At 37.9% G+C, this 12548-nt stretch overlaps 1 protein-coding gene and 1 long non-coding RNA gene across 2 annotated transcripts; both read right to left on the bottom strand.

The window, feature by feature from the left end:
• Window positions 1-1023: 1023 nt before the first annotated feature.
• LOC143619995 (uncharacterized) lies at window positions 1024-7263 on the bottom strand. The gene is made up of 3 exons (XM_077091805.1): window positions 6947-7263; window positions 1329-3553; window positions 1024-1100 (listed from the first exon to the last, which is right to left on the bottom strand). The coding sequence occupies exons 1-2, from the start codon at window positions 7261-7263 to the stop codon at window positions 2623-2625; spliced, it is 1248 nt and encodes a 415-aa protein (XP_076947920.1). The 3' UTR covers window positions 1024-1100; window positions 1329-2622.
• Window positions 7264-11595: 4332 nt separating this feature from the next.
• Window positions 11596-11962, bottom strand: LOC143619878 (uncharacterized). The gene is made up of 2 exons (XR_013151246.1): window positions 11887-11962; window positions 11596-11856 (listed from the first exon to the last, which is right to left on the bottom strand). It is a non-coding gene; the product is annotated as an uncharacterized LOC143619878 (long non-coding RNA).
• Window positions 11963-12548: the final 586 nt, after the last annotated feature.

The raw sequence follows: 12548 nt of genomic DNA on the forward strand, positions 1-12548 counted from the left end.
CGATTCTCCGGGTCTCGGGTTGCAAACTCAGTATATCTACATATCATATAACATCAAACCAAGCATAAATCATCCATGTAGCAGGCTTGATAATTAGGGTTTCGGTTTTGGGTTCAAACCGAACTTTCTAACCGTAAAAACGTTGTATTCATGTTCTAATCCGCGTTTTTGACCAAAAAAGTATATGTTCCTGGTTTGTAAACATGTTTAACATCAAAACATAATTTTGGATGATTTTTGAGAGTTTTACACCGTTAACTTTGATTTTTACTAGCCAAGACATGTTTTTATGCTATTAAACGAGTATAAACGAATCAAAATCGAGCTTTTATGAGATCATACCTAGGGTTTGCTTGAAGTTCTGTATTGAAGAAGGAAGGATCCAGATTTTTTGTGTTGTAAATATCTCCTACCTTGTTTATATAAAAAAAATAAACATGGAGGCCTTTGTTCAATTTTGGCGGCCGCAACTTCTATGGGCCCATTGGGCCTCTTTTTGGCCCAATGGTGCCTCTGTTTTCGTGCCACACGTAAAAGTCTGTCCAAAATTTAGTTCGGGTTCGGTTTTTCGCAAGAAAATTAATTCGGGTGTGAGAAATAGCGCAAAAACGAGTGTTTTTCAGCTTATTTTTGTAAAATAAGAAAAACGTACTGTCTCGTTGTAAAATTCCAAAATATTTTCACGGATTGCTTAAAACATGTCATATAAGTGTTTTATAAGTCTTTTTCGGCTTAACGGATGCTACAATGCTTGTTTTGATATTAACGATTGCGTTTAAGCTTATAGCGTATCGATAAACGAAACCTTTTTCGTTTAAAGAGTTTTAAACGTACTAAGGCTTAAATATCAATATGTTAGCCTCTATAACATATATATAACTCGTATATGACCCCTCGGTATGTATACGGGTCATAATTAGTATCGGTCGGTTACTCGTTTAAACACTACGAATTAACCGATTTATCGTTTACTTGTTACGTAATGAATATAGTGTACCTCGTTTTGTCATGAATGTCACAATTTCTACAATTAATGTTGGCATTTACGGTAGCCAAAAATGGTCTACCAAGGATAACCGTAGACTGTTTAGTCCTCTCACCTGAAACATAATCGAGGACTAAAAGGTCATCTGGAAAGTAAAAGTCTTCCACCTTGACGATAACGTTAGTCAATATTCCTCGGGGCAGTTTTGGTGTCTGGTAAGCCAAGACAACCGTGGTGGCAGCCGCACGAAGCGGGCCAAAATCATACTGGTCGTATAAACTGCCCAGGAGAATACTGATGCTAGCTCCAAAATCTAGAAGCGCCCGAGTCATTTTAAAATCACCCACTTGAATGGGTATAATGGGCATTCCCGGATCTTGTAGCTTGGGTGGAAGAGCACCCGAAAGAATTGCACTCACATTATCGGTAAAATCAATATGTTTAGGAATCTTATGACTCCTTTTCTGTGTGCACAATTCTTTTAAATACTTAGCATAAGCGGGAATTTGATTTATGGCATCTAAAATAGGAATGTTAATTTTGACTTGTTTAAACGTTTCCCACATCTCTTCTTGTTGCGGGCCACGTTTTGATGCCATCTTCGCCTTTGATGGCGCCAACAAAGCATCGGGATATGGAACAGTTTTCACCTTTTCCTTATCCTTAGAGTTGTTGGTGTCATCCTTCGGAACCGATTTATTATTTTTAGTTTCACTTTTGTTAGGTTTATTTATTTCAATCGGTTCCGGCTCGTCATCACTGACGAGATTTTCGTCAATCTCTTCCACCACCCCATCAACCAAAGGTGGTGGCCCCCCCAACCTTGTTATCATATTTCTTACCATTACGTAAAATACTTACCTGATTGACGTGCTTTTTCGAACTGGGACTGTGATGATTCGGGTTGACTGTGGTGTCGCTCGGCAGTTGGCCCGCATTCTTTTGTAATTTCGCCATGTCTGAAGTGAGCTGACCAATTTGCTTCATCATTGCCTCCGATGATTTATCCCGTAACTCGAACTGTTGCTTCGTCTCGGCCTTTTGATCAGTCATGGCTTTCAATAACGCATCCAACTTCAAATGTACTGACTCATCCGAATTTCCCGAGGACTGTATCTGCTGATCCTGATTACCTGAAAATTTTTCGCCCCGGTTACCGTCTCTATTATACCCCCGATTCTGATTACCCGAGCCCTGCTGATAACCGCTCTGGCTGTAATTACCCTACGATCTGTTATGACTCGATCCCTGAAAGTTCGGGTTCAACTGAGAAGACGCGTTCCGTAACGAAAATTCGGGTGGTTCCTCAGGCCCGGGTGATATGTGTTCGAATTGAACCCTTGGCCTTTGGAATCCCCGGAAGCATAACTGACTTCCTCAGTATCATCCTCCTCGTCATCATAAAACTCGGGGCAATTTTCTGCTTTGTGCCCGAGTTCACCACAATCTTCACAAACCGGGAATTTTACTCCAACTTTCCCGACTTCTTTCTTCTTACCCTTTCTGTACCCAGCCAGTTCACGTTCTAACTCAGCAATTCTTTCAGACTCACTCGTGACTGACTTAACCGGTCTGGATGAATTACCCCGTCTTCGTCTTTCAACTGCTGCTTCTGCCTTGGAATCTTCACACATGAACTATAAATATTCCCAATCATCTTCCTCCGGCTGATTCAACAGCTGACTATTACATGAGGCCTTAAGATGCTTTTGGTCCTCGTACGTCAAACCATCAACAAAGCACTTTACCAGTTCCCATAGTTCGATTTGGTGATGTGGGCATTTTCTGATCATATCCTTATATCTGGTAAAAGCTTCATGGAATAACTCACCCGGTAACTGTGAAAAGTGACGAATGTCTGAACGGGCCTTGGTAGTCTTCGACTGCGAATAAAACTCGTTTAGGAAGAGTTGTTGCATCTCAGCCCAGTTTCTGATACTGTGTGTTGGTAACGAGTTAAACCACACTTTCGCTTTGTCTTTTAACGAGAACTGAAATAACCGCAACCGGACTTCATCCTGATCGAACGTACCATCACCAATAGACCCGCAAATAGCCGAAAAATTGGTCAAGTGCGAATACGGGTCTTCCGAAGCCATCCCGTGAAAATGAGGAACGATGTTGATGTAAGATGGCCGGGACTTGAAAGTTTGTTGTCCCGGCACTCGTTCCTGTGGGACCAACGGGGATGCTCCGTCTGAGATAGCCGGTCTGAATCGACTGTTAACACCATGAGCCGGGGCTATGTAATTTCCCCTTTGCCCCCTGGGGTTTTCCATATCGCCCCGGTTAACCGGAATACCACGAACTCTTTCGGGCCGTTCCGCCCGATTAACCCTGTCTCGACCCCTTCCATTTCTGTTAACGGGTTCAGCCCTTCTTCGAATTACCGGCTCTTCCACTTCTTCTTCATACTGATTATCACCCTCAACCTCTGGTTCATCAACCTCATTCTCGGGCTCAACCGCCCGATTCCTCTTAACCCATCGTTCTACCTCATCATCAGCTGCCCGAAAACCTTTGTTTCCATTATTATCTTCACCCTCATCCTCATCTTCAGTTGGAACACTCGATCGAACATCATCAATATTTATCCGAACTCGGCGGTTAGGGTTATTGTTTGGAGCGGATGGTCCGGATTGGTCAAAGTTGAGGTTTAAGTTACGGTTAAGGTTTCGGTTTCGGTTTTGATTTCGGATTCTGGAAGCACGAGCTAAGTGATTTTGGTCATTTGGGTTATTGAAGTTTGGTGGGTCAGGTATGTTGTCTGGGTGAAACTGGTTATTCTGTGGAAGTGGGTCTTGGTTTTGGTTGTTTTAGTTTTGGTTCAGATTCTGGTTCTGGTTCTGATTGATTATTAACGATTAACTGAAAACTGATCAACCAGACAAAACCTTAGACTTCAACAATTACTTTACACACGGCACTGGTTATCAAACAGTCCTTGCTAGTGTGACTCGGTTAAGGGTAATTGTACGTTTTATTGTATTCAATCTAACCAAACAGTTATATGACTAATTATCTAGCAACTGGTAACAGATCGTTCAGACCAACGTAAACCTAAACCAACCGAACACACAGAAATACTAAATATCAATAATCATATATTAATCATCAATAGCAAAACATAAGTATTCTTAATCACATGAGAAAAACTGTAAAAGATTACAAACTATACATCTCGGGTGCGATTCTAGGAGATTAGCCAAGCCTAGACATCATTGAATCTTCGATATGGATGATAGAAATCATATATAGGATCTTCACACGAGCAAAGATGGTGGAAATCGCCTATAGGACTGATGGAAATCGCCTCTTGGTCGTCAAAAACGAAGTTAGGGTTTCATATGATGAAAGATATGATATTAACCAAATTTTCCCATCTACAAACCTGTCATGGTACGCGACGGGGCCTTATGTGAGCCGATCGCGTACCACGATTGACTGCTGCTCAACATCTTTTTAAACTCCCATCGCGGTACGCGATGGGGACCTCAGCAAGCCCATCGCGTACGACGATGGGACACTGCTGCACCAAACTTCGCTTCACTTCACCGTTTCGCGTGCTGGACATCCCGGATCTTCATTCCGTGTCACACAGGTCCATATTGAGTACTTTAACGCCTGTGACCTGAAATCCAATAATACACGTATTTAGTATCGATAGTTCTAGAATAAACAGTTAAAAATAAATAATAAACGAACTAAAACATATACAAATTAACCGACCATCATGAAGTTTGAAAGACATAGAATTTTTTATTATTAAACGCACAAACACACTTTTTGAAATTTTTTAATTTCTCCCCCTAAATTTGTGCAAAAACTTTTATGTACAAATTTAACCTCAAAAAGACTCAATCGTCAAAACGAAGTATTTAATAAAAAATGAAGTGTGATAGTCAGCCAACCGATGTAATATCATTTCTCATGTACGTTCAAGTTATTTTCTCATTTTTTGAAAAACAAAATACACTATACTTGAAAAACTATATGAGAACATGTTTTTTTGAATTTTTAAATTTAAAATTTTAAAATCTTTTTGATTGATCAATCTTTCATACCAAAGTGACGCGGTTACCTTTTATCTTCAAGACTTCATTTTTCATTTGTGAGAATCTCCCCCTAGGAATAAGCTTGTTTTGAGATTCTGCATCTTTGTGAGTTGAATGTCTGGAACAAGCCTTTTAATATGCAATGTATTCCCTGATTTGTTCCTACACACTTAGAGAGCAGATTAAAAACGTTCTATCACCCTAAGATCCCGTCCAGGTCAAAAAACAATGGATATTTGCCCTGTCATGTGCCTGGAACAACCCATATAATAAACAAAGAGTTTGTGGTTGTTCCTACACGCATAGCGGGATCAGTTGGATATAGGAACCCAAGTCATAAATGTCTTGGTGTTCCCTTGAGCATAAACATATGTGACCTATTGCCAACTCATATCTTTCCCATCTTTAACAGAATCATTTGTTAATATAGACTCTGTTTGCTGAGTTTTAAGTTTCCAAGTCTGTCTTGGTTTAGTGAAATTTGATATAACAGACTTTGGAGTGGAGCAATTTGAATTCTAATTCTTAAAACTTTCCACACTCTTTGATTTATGAAAATTTATTTTTCTTTTAATAGTTTCTAAATCATTTGACTTGTAAACCTGTCATATTAACTTTGAATCCTTGAGTATCTGTGACCCGTTGTACAGATACTCGTGGTTTTCTAAAATAAGCATTTTGTTTAACCACTGGATTCGGTTGAAACATGTTACCTTTCACTTGAGAAGCTTGTCTATTAACAGCACGGTAGTGACATTCCTTTGCCAAATGCCCATTCCCACAGACGAAACACGCCTTCATCCTTCTTCTAAAGTCGACGGAAGCACTTGCCTCATGTTGGAATTCCTTCTTAGGAAAGGTTTTTCCATTCTTCTTGCCCCTTGGCGTAGCCTTCTGATTTTGTTTGTAATTGGGAACATATAGACGATAGACACAATTTCTAGCTATATGTCATGGTGTGCCAAAGTGGTAACATGTTTGCCTCTTAATATAAGTAGCACCCGATGATTTATCAACACATGGAGATCCGTAGGATCTATGAGGACGAGACTGTCCTTGTCGTGCTGATTTCTTACGTGCCTTCCCTTTGTTGCCACAACTCTGTGTATTATTATTAGTACAGTTTTGAGTTGTGTCATCCGAGTTTGATGACACGTTAGAAAAGGATTTATTTTCACTAGCCTGAACCCCTTTACTATCAGAAGCAACATCATTTACTCTATCAGAAGCAACATCATTTACTCTATCAGAAGCAACATCATTTACTATATCTGCACATGAAGTAGAAACATCAAAATTGTTCACACATTTAAAAACAGGCTTGATTTCCTCTAGGGATCCTGATCCAACAGTTTCAGATTGAACCTGTTTACCATACTTCATGTCTTTTATCTTTTCCTCCTGTTCTTTGGTAACAAGGGTAGGGACATAATTGTGGTTGTAAGGTGGGGGAACTTGACTGTATCCTATTCCCTCACCTTCATTTTCCTTCCACCACAATTGGTTTTCAATCATTGAGTTAACAACTTTACTGGAACCATCGAATTTTTTAAAATCAAGTTCAACCTTTTCAAACTTACTAGTTAGATTTAAGATTTCTAACTTGGGAGCTTCCAGTTTAGCAGTTAACTCAGTAATTTCTTGTTTGTCATCTAGGTAATGACAACTCTTTATACTAAAATCAGACTTAAGCTTTTTAATGTCTTTGTTCTGAGCTTATATTTTGTCTAGAAAACCCTTTTCATTTTTCTTAAGTTTAAAATTCTCTGATTTTATTCTTTCCATATCTCTGATTAGACTGTCATTATGAAGTTTATGCATTTCTATTTTCTCACCACAATTTAAAGAACATGGTTGAAAACGTACCTCAGATGAATCCGGTGAAGTGAACGCCATGTATGCAAACTGGAGCTCCTTGACCTTTTCCTCAGCAGTGTTTTCCTCTTCAGAGTCCTCAACTGTTGCGAAATTTTCAGTTTGATTTCCACTGTTCAGCGCAACCATCTGATCTTCCCATGAGAACGTTTGAGCAACCATACCTCTTTCACCATTTCCCGAACTGCCTCCAACTTCACCCCGAACATTTCCGACTGGAACCAATGCCCTCTCCGTATTTCCTTCCTTAGTTGGATTAGTGCATTCACGAGCAAAATGACCCGACTCGTGACAGTTGTAAAACCTGAGGGTCTCTTTGTTAAACCCCACCTTTCGATTATTAGGCATGTTCCAATTATTTACCCGTCCTCTTAGTAAACTTCTTTGCACGAAAAACTGCCATGGAAATTTGCCACGAGATGTCCATTTCTTCAACATCGTCGGGATGAATCTGATCAAGTTCAGCAGAAACCACCGGTTGAACCAAGTCTCCGGCCAGAAAGGCATGATAGCAGTTCATGAATCCCGCCATTAGAGCGATATTCTCTTGAGTTTCTTTAGGTATAGTGGGAATCTGGCTGGGGTTTAGACTGGGAGTGGTTTTACCAAAATCATTTATAGACTGACCAGATTTGGTGAAAAACACTGGAGCTGGATTAGGTGAATTTGATGATGATGATTGACCGAGGGTGGATGAAAACATCTGGAAGTTTCCCTGTGGTGGTTGTTGAGTGGGCTTGAACAGTGAAAAGCTATCTTGAGACATGAGAGCACTGTTAGAAACAACGTTATATCTAGCAGCACTATAAGAGCTAGCATGATTTATTGCCCGTTGTTTATCATCCATATCACAGGCTTTAATAGTGGCAATCATTTCAGTCATGCTCATTCTGTTAAGATCTTTGGTCTTTTTGATAACTGCAACATTCATGTCCCAATTTTTCGGCAGAGAGTTTACTAACTTGTTGTTAATCTCTGAGGTTTGCAGAAAGATCCCAGCAGTTCTCATTTCAGTTACAAGGGATATAAACCTCTGAAGTTGAGATTCCAATGTCTCTCCCAGAACATGATTGAACATATTAAATTTTTGTCGCAACAAATCTTGACGACTTCTCTTCATATCCTCATTTCCATCATAAACTTCTATCAGTGCAGCCCACAACTCCTTAGCTGATTGGAGTTCTCTAAATTGAAGGGCAATCTCGGGTGAGAGTGCCATAGTTAGAGTTGAAAGAGCTTTCTCATTTTCTTCAACTTTTGCAAAGTCATCATCATCGTATAGAGCAACTGGTTTCACAAGAACCTCAGTTGAACCATCCCTTTGATAGGTGATCCTTTGAGGTCCCCTCACAATGCTTTTCCAAATTTTTGAATCTTTCATCTTGGCATAGTGTTCGAAACGGAATTTCCATTCACTGAACCCCTCATGGTATAATAAACGAGGTATACGTGTAGCAGTGCCCATGATGGAATCAAGTTCTTGATGAAGTGAAGAGTTGATGGAGCTGCTGCCATTAGTTAACTGAGCCATTTAATTCAGGTCCAAATAAGATTAAGTTCAATTTAAGTCCAATTAAGGGTCCAAGACTAACAGGCCCAAAGCAACAGACTGGGCCGAGAATGCGTTGAACAGGTGATGACCAAAGTTGACCGAAAACTCAAGTGTTGACCAAAGATTGACCGAGAACACTCTTGGCCGAGAACTATTGACCGAAAACCAATTTTCTGACCGAGAACTATTGACCGAAAACCACTCTTGTCCCAATTTGTTGACAAACTATTGACCGAAAACAACTCTTGGCCGAGAACTACGAGGAGCCAAGAACAAGTAGTCACCGAGAACAATAATCAGCCGAGAACTACTGATTTTTGAGAACTACAGAGGCCGAAAACCACAAAAAAACTCCAACTGAATTGTAACAAATTTCCAAATAAAGTGGGATTTGATTTAATTTCTAAGTCAAATCCAATCTTTATCCAAAAATAGTCCAATCTTCTTCTCCGAACACTGCCTCGCCGGAAAAACTTAGATGCCATCGGATAAACTAATTCTCGAATCTCTGATATCACAATAACGAGCCTGAATAAGGTCTAAGGCTCTGATACCAATTGTAAGTCCCGAATCTGGATCACTACAATATGATATCAACCCAAACACGATGTTAGTGCGGAATCCTAACACAGTGGTGATTCAAGAACAATGATACGAAATATATAAATATGATGAACACGATGTAATACTCAAAATGCACACGATTATATTATTAAACCGTCTGGTACATGAGATTACACAAATCGGTATTGCTCTCTAGATGGTGGCTCTCAAAGTGTTCAACTTCTCTCAATGTGAACAACCCTTACCCTATACATTACATGAACTATACATAGGGAAACCAAAACACCTAGGCCCACATAAACCAAAAGCCCACCGAGATCCATAAGGATCTCGGTTTAAATACATAGCCCAAAAGTAAACCCAACATACATAGAACTAAGTACAAACCACCAAATATGGACCCAACAAATAATTTTACATTCATTTGAAGGTATTACATTGTTGTTTTTATTAAAACAAAATAATATACAACAACAAACTAAAATGCCAACTTAAAACATCTTTCTAACTTAAACCATGAAGCCAAAATGATATATCAATAAAAACTACATCATGATATATAAAGTCATAAAGTCTTATCTATTAAACAATCATCAAAATACAAATAAATGTGTTTGATGTGGTCTAAAATATATATGTTATTATATTAATATTTCTCACACTTTAAAATGCTTTAAGCTAGTTTTGTTATTAAATATTACTCAAGCGGCTTATATTTATATTTTAAAGGGCAATGAGCTAAATTGAATTGTTTCTATTATGGAGTACTTATGTCTGAAAAATGAATATTTAAGATGATCTAAATTCGAGAATTAATTCTATCTTAATTTAGAGTTAAGAGTAATTACAAGAATTAATTATTGCCTGTGCATTGAATTTCTTTAGAATTTTGGGGTTTGAGTCCACGTTGGCAAGAAATGGAAACATTAAGTGTGAATTAAATTGCTTTGATGGTTAAACTAATTGTTTGTGTATTTTGACTTTGGTACTCGCAGGAAACACAAATTGTTTATAGTGCAAGACTTGGGCCTATGTTATATTAGTCAAAATGGGTTTTATTTTTATTTGGTGGCTAACGTAAAAAAACCAAAGGACATCAAATGGGCCCCATGTGGACTAATTATGGAAGTTGGCAATATTATTAGTAAAAAGGATATCATCATTATTTTTTAACGAGAGTGCTTTTGATACAATATTTGGTGTCGGCTGATTGAAGGCAAAAAGAACCCTAAGGGGGATCGACAAAGAGTTCAACCCAAAGAAGGAATATTATAAAGAGAAGAAAGGCGTTGTTTCGAGGGGAGATCGTTTGGGTTCAACACCTACTCAACAAAGAATCATTAATATTCGGTTTGAATTTATTATTTTAATTATGAGTTTGTTTGTTGAACTTAATTATTTTTGTTTATTTGATTTCAAGATTCTAAGCTAAACTTATTAGACTGCCTAGGCTTATAATGAACCATTGTTTGAAGTTTTATTTTATTTGGAGTTTGGTTTTCGTTATGGTTTTATGATTCAGTAAATTGTTTGGCTTATTTGATTGATGCGTATGTGTACTTGGTTTTGGTTGTTCTAGTTTTATTATTCCACAAAACCCTTGGTGATTGTTTCATATGATAGGATTTCTTTTAGGTCATCTGCTGTGTGTTTTTGACTAGTTTATGATTGAATTCGAATAAGATCATAGGAATAATATTATTAGTCAAACAAATAAAAGTGTGCTTCAAACCTAGAAAGTTGTAAGGTGATACGTTATTGCTAGATCTTTGTTGATTGAGATTGCTAGATTTAGTTCTTCGTAAGGAGTTCGTCTAGGTTAGATTAATTAATTTTGTCTAGCAAGTCAATGAAGTTCGTCAAATTACCTTTGATTTCCGCGCTGTAAGGTAGGATTTCATTATAAAGGTACTCTATCATAATTAATTAGATAACTGTAAGGAAGTCTAATATTAACATTGGTGTTTTTAAGAACTTAATAGAAATCCATAGGTGTCTTCTTGAAGGGTCGGGGGTCCTGTTTGGGTTTTCTTTTAAGTGATTATTTTATGATCCCAATTCCATAACAAGCATTTTCCTAATAATTGATAACTTAAACTTTGAGGATTCTAGCCTAGGTGGTTTTTCATCGTCATCTGATTTAAATTAATTAAAATTTTCTCTTGTTTATTTTACTTAATTTTCTTAATTAGTTTAAATTTAGTTTTTAAGTAAACCCCCTCTTTAATAATAATAATAGTCAATAGTCGTGTCAGTTAGTTGAGTCTAATTAGTTAATTTACGTAATTTAAAGAGTTTCATGGGTTCGATATCCGTACTTACTTAGCTTTACTAGAGTCGATCGGTTCACTTGTCGGTTAGTAGTTTAGTCGAGTTTTAGAGAGTATAGAGTATTACCTAGTGTCTAGATTAGCGTAATTTAGTTAATAATTATTAGACTACTTTTAGCACATCAAGTTTTTGGCGCCGTTGCCGGGGAACTCTAGGCGATTGCATTATTAGCTTTGATTAGACTTACTTGCTACATACGTGCTATTTTTTGTTTTTAGTCGTAGGAGTCTAAGTAGTTTTTCTTTTTATTTTTGTTTTTTTTTGTAGTTTGTTTTGAGTCGTAGGAGTTAGGTTAATATAGTTTAGTTTAATTTCTTTTAATTAGTTTAGTTTTCTTTAATATTTTTTTTATTTTACTACTATTTGGTGCTCGTGATCCTTTTCTGTTTAAGTTTGTATTTGCAGTGATCTTCATGGATTGTTACTACGGGGCCAGAGTTGAAGGAAATCCTCATAAAGATCAAAGAGGTTTAAGCATATGGGAGTCAGAAATACTGGCAATTATGGACCACCTAGATAAAAACAGCTATCGGCCTAAATTCTGCGTGGTGTATGATAGGATGGGGGATATTATCGGTTGTAAAGACTCATCTGGCACAATGATGGATCACATACCACATCCAGAAGATATATTATACAATATTTTACGTGTCACCCATAGCATTAATCCAAAGCACCACTTTCAGATATCATGGATGATTTCAGGCGAGGCATAAAGTATCAAATACAATTTTATGAGCCGACGATTCAGTTTGAGGATGTTGGGTTGCAGGATAAGACAGAGGATCGTATTCCCTATTGGGAAGACGATTTTAGGGGTGAATTTGGTGAAGATTTGGTGGGTTCAGCCGATGTGGATGAGAGTGATTTTAACCCCGAAAGAGATCTTGAGGAGCTTGAAGTTTTGTTATTCGGGGAGCCAGTTAAGAAACAAAATGTCAAAGAGGAATCACAAGAGATATCCGAAGAATTGAAGAGTAAAGAATTGCATCTCGTTGTGAAAGAACATCCACGTCTGCACGGTAAAGCGGATATGTTTTTAGAAGTAGTTGTTCGTGGATCGCCACGTAAATCAAGAGCCCCAAGAAGGAAGATATTTAGGCTCAGGAATCAAAGTGTGTGTAATTGGTCGTATTTTCAGAATTTTAATAATGGGTGGATTGAACCAAATGCGTAATTTTGGGCC

Source organism: Bidens hawaiensis, unplaced genomic scaffold (genome assembly GCF_021521415.1).
Source record: "Bidens hawaiensis isolate Kalapana, Puna unplaced genomic scaffold, B.hawaiensis_p1.1 tig00000296_1, whole genome shotgun sequence".
Classification (NCBI taxonomy): Eukaryota; Viridiplantae; Streptophyta; class Magnoliopsida; order Asterales; family Asteraceae; genus Bidens; species Bidens hawaiensis.

What these genes read in the sequence shown, in the direction of transcription:
- LOC143619995 (XM_077091805.1), bottom strand. Translation starts at nt 7,263, where the DNA reads ATGCCTAATAATCGAAAGGTGGGGTTTAACAAAGAGACCCTCAGGTTT. An exon ending in GAAAAGGTCAAGGAGCTCCA is followed by an intron (nt 3,554 to 6,946) that starts GTTTGCATACAT and finishes TGTTCGATCGAG; the next exon opens with TGTTCCAACTGAAGATGAGG.